This window comes from Callithrix jacchus, chromosome 9 (genome assembly GCF_049354715.1).
Source record: "Callithrix jacchus isolate 240 chromosome 9, calJac240_pri, whole genome shotgun sequence".
In the NCBI taxonomy this organism is placed as follows: Eukaryota; Metazoa; Chordata; class Mammalia; order Primates; family Cebidae; genus Callithrix; species Callithrix jacchus.
Genome location: NC_133510.1, coordinates 31,673,640 through 31,689,666, shown reverse-complemented (window position 1 = coordinate 31,689,666; position 16,027 = coordinate 31,673,640). Strand labels below are relative to the sequence as shown.

The window sequence follows — 16,027 nt, the reverse complement described above, 5'->3', positions numbered from 1 at the left end:
CCAGTCCTTCTTGTGGGCAACTACTCTGTCCTAGGCTTAGCTATGTTATAGAACTTACTCTCTATTGAAATTATTTGATAACTAGACTGTGAACATTTTAATAAAAGTTTATGCACATATATGCATTTGTCAATATTTAGAAGAAGATCTGAAAGTTATTCCACCAAATTTGTAAGCAATCATATCTCTGAGGAGAGGGATTTGGGCAGAGGAGAGAATATTGTTTAATTTTTGTTAATATGTGCTGATTTTACCTCTGTGTTGTTTTGATTTTTAAATAACTCTGTATTATGATTGTAAGACAAAAGTGATAATTGAAAAGGGGAGGCCGAGTATGGTGGCTCAAACCCATAATCCCAGCACTTTGGGAGCCTTAGGTGGGCAGATCACTTGAGCCCAGAAGTTCAAGACAAATCTAAGGTACAAGGTAAACCTCTGTCTCCATAGAAAATACAAAAGTGAAACCAGGCATGGTGGCACATGCCTGTGGTTCAAGCTCCTGGGGAGGCGAAGATGGGAGGATTGCTTGAGCCCAGGAGGTGGAGGCTGCAGTGAGCCATGGTTGTACCAGCTCTGCATTTCCATCTGGGAGGACCTCTGCATGTCATCTTGCTCTCTATCCCAATCTTAGACGGTGTTAGTCTGGATTCAAATCCTGGTGTTTCCACTTACTGCATATGTAAATTAAACAGGCAGCAACTGCTCTGAGCCTTTGTTTTCTTCCATGTAATGTTGGAGTGCTAGTAGCATTCATGGCATTACTGTGGGAATTAAATAAGATCATGTACTAGTGCGGGATTATTGCTCAATGCTGTAGTCCTCTTTCCTGAAATAATATAAATGCTGGAGAAAAACAGCTGTCTCAGAAATTTTTTGAATGTTCCAATTTAACTTGAGCATGTGGACATTACATAGCCCATGAAGCAAGATTCTGAAGTTAAAAACAAAAAAATAAGTATGTGCTAGCCCTCCAAAATGCATGTATTTTAAAAAAGAATCAAGATTGTATGTACTGGAGTTGATATGGCTATCTGCAGTAAATGGTGATCAGGCCCTGGAATTAGCCTCAGAGGCTCAGTTCACAGCTCTTCTGCCAGGTGACTTTGGGTCAGTTATGAAGTCTTTGTGAGCCTCAATTTTCTCTCTGTAAAATGAAGTGATAGGAATGATAATAACGGTATTTCAGTAGTATTTCTAAATCCTACTGCCTTAATTGTGTGTGTTCATGGTGGGAGGGAAGGTGGTGGTAGCAGCCATATCAGAATTCTTCACTGGCAAAAGAAACAACAGCAACTTGTAATAACAGCTTCTTAAATACTACTTTTTTTCTAGTTCTGAGGGGGATATAGAAACTATTTCTTTTTCATGACTCAATGGGTCTTGAGATGATTTTTGTGAAATTTTCTTTTCGTGGTGGTCTTTGGACATTTCCAAAAGTGTTGTGTGAAGTTGAGTTGAAAACCAACCTATTCTGGCATTCTTATACATTGAATATCATGAAAACGCATAAAAGTTCATTTTTGTGCTTCACTATTTGCTCTGCTCTCTTTGGCATGAGAATCACACATTTAGGTTTCTGCTGCTATATAGCAGGTGATGAGCCTCATATTCAGAAGTACAAAAAGAAAAACAAGACTCTTAGGATAGTCACCATTCCTAGGCGATCCAAGCTACAGCCCCAGGGGACAGATTTCAGAGTGTTCAACAAAGATAACAAGGGACTTGAAATTGCCTAGAAGCTTATGAATCCAAGGCACAGTGACTTTTTGCTAGGCTGAATTCTATTGCCAGTCTTTTTGCATGTTTATATTGTTTTTGTAAAATGGTTATGACAAGTCTTCATTAACTAAGGTTGTGGGTTGAATTGGTATTCATCAGCCCAGAATATTGGACTGGGAATTGGGAACCTTAGAAGATATCTCAGATCTTCCATTGACTTAGGATCCTTCCCTACCAAGTGTTCAGGGTTTGTAAAAGATTTTTTCTCTCTCTCTCTCTCTCACACACACACACACACACACAAACACACACATTTTCTTACGTATTAGAAGTAGGTATTACATAGTTAATGTTATTGTGTCTAGAGAAGAGCATGTCTCCAGCAGACATTCAAGGGATGGCATTCCTGGGACTGGGCACTAGGCCTGCTCTCTAGGTAAGGAAAGTGCCGGGAATTGATCTGGCTGTTTGCAAAGAACAGTGATCATTCCCCTGGAGTCATCCTCAGGCCCAGATCAGAGTTCTCCTGCTGGGTGACTTTGAGCAAGTTACAAAATCTGTGTCAGCCCCAATTTCCACCTTGTAAAATGAAGTGACAGGAATGATAATAACGGCATTTCAGGGGGTTGTTATGACAAAAATGACACAATGATACATGGGGACATCTAGCACAGAGCCTGGCATGTAAACTGCTGTAGGCTCTGTAAGGGACCCTCTTCTCCCTCTTCTCTTTCTGAATTCTGAATAAATTGAGAGAGAAGAAAAATGAATTGGCAGATGGCAGTCAAATTTTTGCCTGTATTATTTTTGATATCTAAGATTTAATCAGCATTATTGCTGAGAAACATATAGTTTTGTCTGAGAGAAAATGGGCTCACGAAAGCCAAACCCCAGAATTAGAAAGACGTAATCATCCACTTACAAGCCCTGGTGGACCCAGATAGACCTTTTCATGTGGAAGTTGTAGCTTGTGTTCTTTATGGGCAAGCTGGTTCCCAAAGAGGGGAGAGGGATTGCTGAGAAACATATAGTTTTGTCTGAGAGAAAATGGGCTCACGAAAGCCAAACCCCAGAATTAGAAAGACGTAATCATCCACTTACAAGCCCTGGTGGACCCAGATAGACCTTTTCATGTGGAAGTTGTAGCTTGTGTTCTTTATGGGCAAGCTGGTTCCCAAAGAGGGGAGAGGGTGGAGCTGAGCAAGACTTTGGAGGTGGGCTTGAACATTTGCATTTGCAGACAGCATTGTACTTTCAGTGCACATTCAGGTTAGGACCCACTACTGTGGTCATATTACATATTTTGCAATGCTCTTTGCCTTTGGATGTGCCGTGGCCACTGCCTAGAGTGGCTAGCCTTCTATTTGTCCCTTCCTGACTAGAAAAAATTCTACTAATCCTCCAGCCTTGGACTTGGACATGTCCTCTGTAAAATCTTCCTCTTTGTTCTCATTCCTCCAGGGCAAAGTTTTCCAGTCCTTCCTGTGGGCAACTACTCTGTCCCAGACTTAGCTATGTCATAGAACTTACTCTCTATTGAAATTATTTGATAACTAGACTGTGAACATTTTAATAAAAGTTTATGCACGTATATACATTTGTCAGTGTTTAGAAGAAGTTCTGAAAGTAATTCCACCAAATTTGTAAGCAGTCATATCTCTGAGGAGAGGGATTTGGGCAGAGGAGAGAATATGGTTTAATTTTTGTTAATATATGCTCATTTTACCTCTGTGTTGTTTTGATTTTTAAATAACTCTGTATTATGATTGTAAGACAAAAGTGATAATAGAAAAGAGGAGTCTGAGCATGGTAGCTCACACCCATTATCCCAGCATTTTGGGAGCCTTAGGTGGGCAGATCACTTTAGCCCAGAAGTACAAGACCAATCTAAGGTACATGACAAAACCCTGTCTCTACAGAAAATAAGAAAGTGAAACTAGGCATAGTGGCACATGCCTGTGGTTCAAACTACTGGGGAGGTGGAGGTGGGAGGATTGCTTGAGCCCAGGAGGTGGAGGCTGCAGTGAGCCATGGTTGTGCCAGCTCTGCATTTCCACCTGGGAGGACCTCTGTCACCTGGGGTGACAATCTTGCTCACCATCCCAATCTTAGACAGTGTTCTGCCCTCTCACATCCCCTTTCTCCTCCCCTACTCTTTTACTGTCTTTCTTTCCCAAGTCCTCAAATGATTAGAGGTATGATTAGATATTAGGGAAGGGACAATATTCTCTTTCCTCATTCTCGGACTTGTCTTGGAGCCATAAGCGGAAACAGGTATTATATTTTCCAAATACATTTTATGGAACTGTTGTAAACCTGAACTGATAACAAGAAGAGAGAGAGACTATTTGTTTTCCTGCTCTAACCCTATCTATCTTTTCTTACACAGGTAAACTACGAAGTTGAAGTTTTGAAGAATGGGTAAAGACTTTCGTTACTATTTTCAGCATCCCTGGTCTCGCATGATTGTGGCTTACTTGGTGATCTTCTTTAACTTCTTAATATTTGCGGAGGACCCAGTTTCTCATAGCCAAACAGAAGCCAATGTTATTGTTGTTGGAAACTGTTTTTCATTTGTTACAAATAAATACCCTAGAGGAGTTGGCTGGAGGATTTTGAAGGTGCTTCTATGGCTGCTTGCCATTCTCATAGGACTAATAGCTGGCAAATTTCTGTTTCATCAGCGTTTGTTTGGTAAGTACCATGACCCATGAAATTTAATGTTGCTAATTAATTTCTATTCTCCAAGATACAACTTTGCTGTTTCTAAATGCCAATGTAAGAGGTGTTTGAGTTCGTCTTCCTGCCTGGAGTTGTCATGCATTGTTGTAACTGGATTCTTCAACTATTCTCTGTTTAATGGTATACTTTTCCTACTGTCTAAGGAAAATGAGCATGAGGTAAAATTAGTACCAAACTTCACTTCAAAAAAAAAAAAAAAAAAAGCAGTAGGCCAGGTGTGGTGGCTCAGGCCTGTAATCCCACCACTTTGGGAGGGCAAGATGGGCAGATCACTTGAGGTCAGAAGTTTGAGACCAGCGTGGCCCACATGGGGAAACCCCATCTCTACTAAAAATACAAACATTAACCAGGCATAGTGGTACATATTTGTAATCCTAGCTACTTGAGAGGTTGAAGGGGAGGATGGCTTGAACCCAGGAGGTGGAGGTTGCAATAAGCCGAGATCACGCCACTGCACTCCAGCCTGGGTGACAGAGTCTTACTCTGTCACAAATAAAAAAAAAAAAAAAGATAAAATGAATATATATATATATATAATTTTATTTAGAGAAGATATAAACATGAAAATGGCTTTATTCCCCCATAAGTAGTACCTAGGTATTGTATAGTAGAGAGTTTATAAATCATAAAGAAAATACCAGCGGGGTGCGGTAGCTCATGCCTATAATTCCAGCACTTTGGGAGGTTGAGGTGGGTGGATCACGATGTGAAGAGTTCGAGACCATCCTGGTCAACATGGTGAAACCCCACCTCTACTAAAAAAAAAAAAAAAATTACGTGGGTGTGGTGGTATATGTCTGTAATCCCAGCTACTTGGGAGGCTGACGCAGGAGAATTGCTTGAACCCAGGAGGCAGAGGTTGCAATGAGCCCACATCATGCCACTGCACCCAGCCATATCATACCACATTTTCATTACATGTATTTTACACATATTTTCATTCATGGAGTTGCAACTCTAAACTCCCCCCTCCTTTTTTTTTAACATTGGCTTTAGGACATTTATTTTGAGCCCATCCAACTGTAGAATAGTGTATTAGTAAGGAATCTCTTGGTAATAACAACGAGACTAAATTGGTTTAAGTTAAAAAGGATTACTATAAGGATGTTGGGATAGGCCAAGGGTGGAATTTATTTTGGACATTGGGATGAATGGAACCAAGGGCTTGAAATCTTTTAGGATGCTGTTTGTCTCACTTTCTCTATACTATCTGCTTTATTCTCCCTTTACACTGAAGATGAATTTTTATTTACCTGGAGAGACTGGCTTGACTTTCCTGGTCTCAAGTTTAAACTCTCAGGAAAGAGTGAAGTTGTCTCAGTTAGGGAGTGGTTCCCACCTCTCAACGAACTGATTTTTGCCTAGAGGTAGGTGATATTTATTCAATAAAAGTTCATCACTTATTGCATGCCAGACACAATTCTAGACAGTGAATCGAGCAGGCAGGGTCTCTGCCCTCATAAAAATTTACTTCCTGTAGGAGAGAGAAGGACTAAAAAAATAAATGTATTGTCTGTGTGAGTGGGGGAAAAGAAAGTAGTATTAAATGCTGTAGCTGGGTCAGTCAGGAAGAGAATTTAATAACAGCTTTGGACTTAGCAGTGATAAGATAATAGGTGAATTAGTGAAGGTATTTTTGGTCTAAAGGTTGGGTTAGAAATCATGGCAATGGCAATGATTTAAGGAATAAATAAATACACATACCCCCCCCCACAGTATTACATATATATTTTTCTCTATTTCTTAAACTATTGCCATCTGTTTTTATTATATAAATATATAAAATGCACATATTTTATATTTATTGTCTATGCATATATGTATAAAATGCATGCATATGAATATATGCACATAGTTTCTAGACATTTAGTAAGAAACTAGAAGAAAGAAATGGGGAAGTGCTAAAAATGGAAGAAGGGCCAAGGGGAAGTTTTATTGTTGGTGGTGGAGCAGATAGTTTTATTTGGGGTTTAAGATTAATTGACCTGCTTATATTTATAGGAGAAGGAGCTAAATTAAAGTGGAGATAAAAAGATGTAGAAAAAAGATGGCATCTGAAGGTTTCTGTGGTCTGGGACTTAAGACACAGGTAGAAATGGTGGCTTAGAGACAAGAGGAGAGACCCCAGTTTCTCAAACAGGCATGAGTGAGATAAAGATTGGTACTCCCATAGGTGTGTTTGAGGTGGAGAAATGGGAAGGTGAATATTCTTCTTTCACCTGATAACCTCTTTTACTATGAAAAAGATGATCTGATGATAAAGATAGAGGGGCTTGATGATGTAAGGGATTTAAGAACAGTGGCCCTAGGGAGTTTGGAAGTGAACTGACTCAGAACAAAGGAAAGGGTTACTGATTATCACTCAGGGTTGTTAGCCAGTATAAATTTGAATGATACCAATCTGGATTGTTGAGGAGTGTTCATTTTGAGAGCTCAGTCATCCAGAAGAGAATTTGAGCATGATTCATCTGGGTGAGGACTGCTCAGGCTTGCTGTATTGGAAACAAAGGATGGAAAATAAATGGAGAGTTCTAGTAAAAGCATTATTGATTTGATTGACAGGGAGTTCGGCCTGGACATGGAAAATAGGTGAGGGAGATGATGGTCTGGGAGGAATGGGCAGGGACCTGAAGATTTGGATGAAACTCAGCAGATGAGATGGTAGTAAGAAAAGGGAAAGGATTGGTGGGTGTGGTCAGATGACATGTTGTAACAGAAGTAAACTATTCTTCAGTGGTGATTGCTAAGTAGGGTGTGGTCTTTAGAGAGTCAGTCCTAAAGTGGAGTGGAGAGATGGGTCATAAACACAGAGAGTATTTAGGAGTTCAGTGTTTTTTGGATCATCCACCAAACATTAAACAAGCATCATGCTCTGCATAGTAATTATATGGATAGAAGAGGATAAGGGTGGAGAGTGAATGGGAGCAGGTCATTTTCCAAGAATGGGTAGAGAGGACTGGGGAGACAAAACAATAGATACCTGTTACAAGCAATGGCTGGGTGTATTTGGATCCCATTCAAGAAATGTTCTTAGTGTAGGAAGTTAAGGCAAATTTAGACCAAAATATTCAGTTTGGAGAAAAGTTACCCGCCTTTATTGAAGATTGATTGAGAAACATACCATTAAGCTAATGGTATTAATAATAAACAGAGCATTTGGTTTCGTAATTTCTACAGTTTATTAAATTATTCTGTTACAAACTTTTATCTCTTATGCTAAAGTCACATTTCAGTTATGGCTTACATTTTAATTCTCCTGTTGGTATAAATAATCAGCTCCAAAAAAACACTTTAGATTTCCTGTGGTTTATTGAGTACAAATTATTTTAAAATAATGGAAGTGAGTTCATTTTTTTTTTTTCTTACAGTGGGAAAGATTCTATGATGCAGTCAGCTTTATTCCTTCTATTTGGCAATTTTCTTCTTTTTTTCTTACTAAAAATCCTATGAAATTATATGGGATATTAAGGAATCATAACCTTCTGTAAATCTTGGTAAAGACTCTTGATTTAATTTCCTGATGAACTCCAGACTTCTCCCCTGTCATTTTCTGATCCAGTTTCCTAATGAACTTTGAACTTGTCTTCTCCTTCTGTCTCTGCTCATGGGAATTGATTCTTCCTTGCTTTAGGAACTATTAATCATTTCCTCCTAATAGTTATCGGCTCCTTTTGTTCATTATGGATCTTGCCACTAGAATTATTTTTTCTGTATTGGTAAATGACTTTTTTTTTTTTTTTTGGTGAAGTCTGAAATTTTAGTCTAGCTTACCTTTTGAATGGATTCTGTAAGCTCAATCAAAACTCATAATTTTTAGGCATCAATGACTGTGTCCACCATAGGGCTAGATAAATTCTTACTTGATTTCTTTTTATCTTCTTTTTATTTTTATGTTTATCCATTTTTTATATTTTTTTATTGCATTTTAGGTTTTGGGGTACATGTGAAGAACATGCAAGATTGTTGCATAGGTACACACGTGGCAGTGTGATTTGCTGCCTTCCTCCCCTTCACCTATATCTGGCATTTCTCCCCATGCTATCTCTCACCAACTCCCCACCCCCGCTGTCCCTCCCCTATTTTCCCCCAACAGACCCCAGTGTGTAGTCCTCCCCTCCTTATGTCCATGTGTTCTCATTGTTCAGCACCCACCTATGAGTGAGAACATGCAGTGTTTGATTTTCTGTTCTTGTGTCAGTTTGCTGAGAATGATGGTTTCCAGGTTCATCCATGTCCCTACAAAGGACATAAACTCATCGTTTTTGATGGCTGCATAATATTTCATGGTATATATGTGCCACATTTTCCCTGTCCAGTCTATCATCGATGGGCATTTGGGTTGGTTCCAGGTCTTTGCTATTGTAAATGGTGCTGCAGTGAACATTCGTGTGCATGTGTCCTTATAGTAGAACGATTTATAATCCTTTGGATATATACCCAGTAATGGGATTGCTGGGTCAAATGGAATTTCTATTTCTAGGTCCTTGAGGAATCGCCACACTGTCTTCCACAATGGTTGAACTAATTTACACTCCCACCAACAGTGTAAAAATGTTCCTATTTCTCCACATCCTCTCCAGCATCTGTTGTCTCCCGATTTTTTAATGATTGCCATTCTAACTGGTGTGAGATGGTATCTCAATGTAGTTTTGATTTGCATTTCTCTAATGAGCAGTGATGATGAGCATTTTTTTATATGTTTGTTGGCCTCATGTATGTCTTCTTTTGTAAAGTGTCTGTTCATATTCTTTGTCCACTTTTGAATGGGCTTGTTTGTTTTTTTCTTGTAAATCTGTTTTAGTTCTTTGTAAATTCTGGATATCAGCCCTTTATCAGATGGGTAAACTGCAAAAATTTTTTCCCATTCTGTTGGTTGTCGTCACTCTAATGACTGTTTCTTTTGCCGTGCAGAAGCTGTGGAGTTTGATTAGGTCCCATTTGTCTATTTTGGCTTTTGTTGCTAATGCTTTTGGTGTTTTGGTCATGAATTAATTGCCTCCGCCTATGTCCTGAATGGTTTTGCCTAGATTTTCTTCTAGGTTTTTATGGTGCCAGGTCTTATGTTTAAGTCTTTAATCCATCTGGAGTTAATTTTAGTGTAAGGTGTCAGGAAGGGGTCCAGTTTCTGCTTTCTGCACATGGCTAGCCAGTTTTCCCAATACCATTTATTAAACAGGGAATCCTTTCCCCATTGCTTGTTTTTGTCAGGTTTGTCAAAGATCAGATGGTTGTAGATATGTTGTGTTGCCTCTGAGGCCTCTGTTCTGTTCCATTGGTCTATATGTCTGTTTTGGTACCAGTACCATGCTGCTTTGATTACTGTAGCCTTGTAGTATAGTTTGAAGCCTCGTAGTGTGATACCTCCCGTTTTGTTCTTTTTGCTTAGAATTGACTTGGCTATGCAGGCTCTCTTTTGGTTCCATATGAAGTTTAAGGTGGTTTTTTTCCAGTTCTGTAGAGAAGATCATTGGTAGCTTGATGGGGATAGCATTGAATCTATAAATTACTTTGGGCAGTATGGCCATTTTCACGATACTGATTCTTCCTAACCATGAACATGGAATGTTTCTCCATCTGTTTGTGTCCTCTCTTATTTTGTTGAGCAGTGGTTTGTAGTTCTCTTTGAAGAGGTCCTTTAGTTGTATTCCTAGGTATTTTATTCTCTTTGTAGCAATTGTGAATGGCAGTTTGTTCTTGATTTGGCTCTCTTTAAGTCTGTTATTGGTTTATAGGAATGCTTGTGATTTTTGCAGTTTGATTTTGTATTCTGAGACTTTGCTGAAGTTGCTTATCAGCTTCAGGAGATTTTGGGCTGAGATGATGGGGTCTTCTAGATATACAATCATGTCGTCTGCAAATAGAGACAATTTGGTTTCCTCCTTTCCTATTTGAATACCCTTTATTTCTTTTTCTTGCCTGATTGCTCTGGCTAGAACTTCCAGTACTATATTGAATAGGAGTGGTGAGAGGGCATCCTTGTCTAGTGCCAGATTTCAAAGGGAATGCTTCCAGTTTTTGCCCATTCAGTATGATATTGGCTGTTGGTTTGTCATAAATAGCTTTATTATTTTGAGATATATTCTATCAATACCTAGTTTATTGAGGGTTTTTAGCATAAAGGGCTGTTGAATTTTGTCAAAGGCCTTCTCTGCAAGAGAAGTGGCTTCTACCATTCTTCTGTGGTGAACAGGTCTGTGCAAACCTATCCCCAAAGACTGAGGGAGCTGAGAGGCTGAAGAAAGAGGCTGACACATCCAGTGTCTCAGGAAACAACATTTAATAGGGACATAGTGCTTGTGAGATGGTGGGTCCTTGCCCTGTTACCCTCCAGACCCAGGGCTTATCCATGATAGGGAACTTGCCTAAAGGAAGGATTCATGGTAAGTAGATAACATAGAAATCGTAGAGGTCTTCACAGAACTAGGGTTGGTCAGAGTCAACATGATGGATTAGCAATCAACACGGAGTTACTTTGACCTGCAGAATCATCGACAGAATAAAATATAAACTCCTTTGATTGATATCCAAAGCTATTTATGATCTACTTCTTCCTCACTCCAGACCTGGTGTTTGACTTTCCGCAGACTGCAGGGAGTTATCTGCTGGTTCTCAAGACTGCTGTGTTATCTCATGCCCCAGTGTTTTGCCTATGTGCTCTCCCATGCCCATTATGCTCCTCCCTGCTTTGTCACCTTGGCTTGTTTTTCATTTTCCTTCAAATCTGAATTCAAGCATTATCTCCTCTGTGGCACTTTCTCTGACTCCCTCCTGTAAGACTGCAGTTGTCTTCTCTTCAGCTCCCACTTGTGACTACTTGTACCAAAGAGTCACAGCCATGTGATGATATGAAAAGGAATTAAAAATTTAATGCAAACATAAATGTTTTATAGGCTTGGTATATGATCACTGTTTCTGCCCCTGTTCCCAAATAGTTAGCGTTTATTCATAATTCATTTTTTAAAGGGTATATTTAACAATTTGTACATGCAAACTTCTGATAGGTGGTGGTGGTGATGATGATGATGATGATGTGTGTATGTTGGGAGGTTTGGGATTGCTAATTACAAGCACAGAAATTTTTGTTACAGAAATATTGGAATGGCTTACAAAAATGATCAAAATAATTTTGTGGATCATCTAAACAGCTTCTTTTAAAAAAATAATTTTCTAATAAAATGCCAAATACAAATATTGTATAGAATGCTATTCCTTTCATTTAGTCAACTTGTAAGTCTTCCTTCATTTATTTTGTTATGGGAAATCTCTTCTTAGTAGATTCCAGAAGGACAATATAATATTGCCAATTTAAGGCATGTATGAGAGTGAATGATTCTGTGGCACATGATTTAATATACTTCATTGGTTATAAATTTAATTTTTCTGTGAGACATAAATATGATTTTGTGACTCTTTAGGTAGTGACATAATTCAGTAGCAATTCTGAAATCAGAATGGATATGTTTAGAATTTTTTTTTTTTTGGTTTAACACTAAATCTTGAGGTATCAGGATTTATAAAAGTTAGATTCCATTGGAATGTCAGTTTATACTCTTCCAGTACCTCTCTCTTTCATTTGCTTGGGTGATTCTAGTTTTTTTTTTTAAATATGTTTTAATAATGCATCTTAGTTTTTTGGGGGGATGATACTTTAGAGATATCCATGAATAGAGATTTCAAAAATTATAATGCCAACAATTAGGACTTATCTACAAGGAGAATTTTAATTTCTTGAGCTCATTCAATAAATACGTTTTATTCCAAAAAGGAATTGAAATTATTTGCAACATATATGCATAATACAGTAGCAGTAGAAAATCAGGACCATAGAAAAGGCAGAATTAAATATGTTTTGATTTCATGAGTTTCAAAACTTTGCTTAGTGTTGAGCTTCCTCAGAGCTGGGCACAAGGGGAAACTACATCACTGTGGTTATCAGCAGCGACAAAAATTGTAAGCTCCACAGAGGTATTTTTCCTTACACCAAATTGTAGAACTTTGCTGTAAATTTTGGTAAAGCATTTCTTTTTTCTTCTGCTTTGTACAGGAGAAGCTGAATAGTGAAGTGGCAAATGCAGAAATTTTGTATTCTTGTGTCTTAAAGCAAACTTTCATCAAAGTGTAGAGTATAACATTTATTCATGAAAGCAAGTCTGTGTGTGATGCTTTATTTCATGAAAACAATGCTCTGAAAGGCAAAGTGATCAGGTTTCAAGTTGGTTTGATTGAATAATTTTATCTGAGGATGGATTTTAGAACATCAAGACTGTGACAATGTATTTTTCAGAAAAACTCCTGTTATTTTTCTTGTTTTAACACTGACCTTTTAACGTTGTTGGATGACCTCCACCGCAAGGAGCTGTCAGTCTCTCAACAAGAATTATGTTCTTTGTATTCATCGAAGGCATTACTTAGCTGAAACGGGTGGTTGGAAGGCAGGCCACCTCAGAATGAGTTGGTAGGTGTAGCATCTGAAAATGATTCTAAGTCTGTTAATACTGCATATTTCTTTTTTGAAACACGTATTTGCTTATATAGTTATTAATGTGACATTTCCCAGCTATACCCTAAACTCTATGAGTGAGAGATTATGTTGCTCTTGTTTACCATTTAATCTTCAGTCCCTAAAATAATGCCTGGCACAGTAGCTTTCAATACATTTGATTGAATAAATAAGTTAATGTTTCTTCATCCTTTACATATTGTATTTGACACAATTTTTTTTTATTGTAAGATATAGAAAGGTATTTATTTGTTCATTCTTCAAAAATAAGACATGATCTGTGATTTCAAGGAATTTAATATCTGGTTAAAGAGACAAGATACATATGCATGAAAAATTAAATACTCTGATGATACAAGACAATGTATATCGAGTATCAAATGAACCAGACTGAGTGCTATGGGAATTAAGGAGAGAGGATTGTAGCGGGCCAGGACAATGAAAGAAAGCTTTGTTGCTCATGTGGGACCTAAATTGAGTCTCAAGCGTGAGTGGGCTTCAGATATGATAAAAGGCATTCATTACAGATTTCAGGTCATGAGGTAGATAGTGTGACCAAAGATAGGGACAGCTCAGCTTTCTTTTTGGGAGTTGGGGGAAAAGATGAAGAATTCATGCTCATTTTGACTGAGAACAATTTATGTTAGGAAAAAGGACTTGCAGTGAAAAGGTAGGTTGGGCCAAAATTCTTTAGTGTTTAAGTGCCAGTCTTCTATCTTTTGATTTTTTCTCTTCCATTATGATCTTAAGTCACGGAAAATATTTGAACAGTGTGAGATGATGACAAGATTAGTCTTGAAACAAAATTTTAGGGGAATTGGAAAGGGAGAGATTCAGGGAGTAAAAAGGAAGTAAGAAGGTATTTTAGGGGCTACCTGCAATAATTCTGGCTTAAGTTCGTTCAGACTAGTCTAAAATAAGGGGTGGAGCAGTGGGCAAGCAGACTGGGGTATGTGAGGCCATGTGAAACTTCCACAACTCTAGGCAAGAGTGAGAGTGAAATTAAAGGTAACTAGGAAGATTAGGCTGGGAGGAGTGATTATCTTCCTTGAAAAATGAAAGAAAGTCCTTAGGAGAATCTGGTTAGAAGAGAAGATAAAGAGTTAAGGAAGTGACGGCCCCAGGTCAGGAGCACATAAGTGATGGTCCATTTACCTTGAATAGTTCACAGAACAGCAAGGGTATGAGTTACTAAGTTTAGTCCAGGCCCACCATTTTCTTTTTCTTTCTCTGAACCTCGCTCTGCCTTGCTCTGTCACCAAGCTGGAGTGCAGTGGCATGATCTCGGCTCACTGCAAACTCTGCCTCCCTGGCTCAAGTGATTCTCCTGCCTCAGTCTACCAAGTAGCTGGGATTACAGGCATGGGCCACCATGCCCAGCTAATTTGCATTTTTAGTAGAGATGGGGTTTTGCCATGTTGGCCAGGCTGATCTTGAACTCATGACCTCAGGTGCTGCACCCACCTGGGACTCCCAAAGGGTTGGGATTACAGGCGTGAACCACTGTGCCTGGCCCTGGCCCACCACTTCTTATTCAAAACCCTGAGGGCAGATGTGTTTCAGAATGTAGAGCCTGTGCCTTCATTTAAGGTCACCCTGCTAAATATCCCATTATCAGACATGTTAATATTTCTGTATATATGTATACATATTTACATGAAGTTGGATAAGTAAAGACCAGGGACAGACTCAAGTAAGTTCAGGTTAGGTTTTGCAGCTAAATGGATTCAGGTTTGGTCAGGTTTCGCCAATAAATTAGTTATAAAAATCAGAGTTTTTGGATCTCAGAATTGTTGAAACTGGATTGTGGACCTTTACTTGACTATGATAAACATTTCATAATCTTTGCTTACCCCAAGATAGCCAGCTGCATAAAAAATCATGATTCTTTTTTAAATGCTGTAGTTAAAAAAAATAGAATAATTTGACAGCTAAATGGGTACAATAGATGTATATATGCTGAAGATGTACTTTTCTTGTGTTTGTATTATACAAACTATTAAGAGTTTGCTATTTTCTATGTACCTATGTCTGTTTTTGTTTGAAACAGGAAGATTGGGGACAAAAGCATTCTCAACAAAGATTTGAGAAGACAAATTCTGGTTTCTTTCATTTTACTGTAACAAAAAGGACATCTCCCATACAATACCAAGTAACTCAACAAGATTTTGTCATTTAATGAATTTAATAAAGTGAAATGCCTGTTTGTTTTCTATTTTCTTAGCTTTAAGCTTAGTTTGAATTTTTTTGGTATGTTGAACTGCACATACAATTTTACCATTTCAAAACAGAAAATATTCAAAGACTCTGGAAAGCATGGGCAAGGTAGTCATGGTGATACAGGAATATCAAAACATGAAGAATTAGATATTTAGGAATAAAAAACTATTATTTTAATACAGTGATGGGGGATGGTTTGACTTCCTTTGTATTAATTTGAGATCTGAATAGCTAAATAGTATAAATGACCAAGTTTATCATGCTAGTTGAGAGTATATTTTTTTAAAACTGTATTTATGACTACTCAAGGTAAATGTTAACAACCGATTATTTTAAGAATTGTATTATCAGATTGCTAAGGACTTCATTTTGGGGAAATTTTTTGAACAATGTCTATATAGCCAAATACCATGTAGAAAATGTATAGTTTTAAGTTTTGTCCCCTCAAAATATCTTGACACTCATGACAAATATTTAATGTTGTATCACCATCTTCATTTTCAACCAGTCTATACTGAATGCTGGAATCATACCTCTTCTAGGTGCTTGAATTGTTAACACTCAGTCTTTTTTCACAGTAATTTTTAGACACCAAAGTGATCATAGAATATAAGAACAGAAGGGGTCCAAAGTGGCTCCGGCCGGATGTCGTGGTGCTTGCGAAGGTGAGGTCATGAGTTCAAGGCTAACCTGAGCAACCTTACAAGCTCACACTGATTGGCAAAAAAAAAAAGAACAGAAAATGAAATACCGCCTGTTCTCACTCATAGGCAGGTGATGAACAATGAGAACACGTGGACACAGGGAAGGGAGCACTACACACTGGGATCTATTGGGGGGAATAGG

The 16,027-nt window shown here is 38.2% G+C and overlaps 1 protein-coding gene across 5 annotated transcripts in view; it reads left to right on the top strand.

Annotated features, from left to right (window-relative positions):
* TMEM117 (transmembrane protein 117) overlaps positions 1–16,027 on the top strand; it is a 535,819-nt gene that overhangs the window by 5,847 nt on the left and 513,945 nt on the right. For all 5 annotated transcript variants that reach the window (XM_003733724.6, XM_003733723.6, XM_078338864.1 and 2 more), the window contains exon 2: positions 4,109–4,413. In XM_003733724.6, coding sequence (XP_003733772.3) covers positions 4,349–4,413 — 65 coding nt within the window. In that variant the 5' untranslated portion in view covers positions 4,109–4,348. The remainder of the gene's footprint in view (positions 1–4,108; positions 4,414–16,027) is intronic.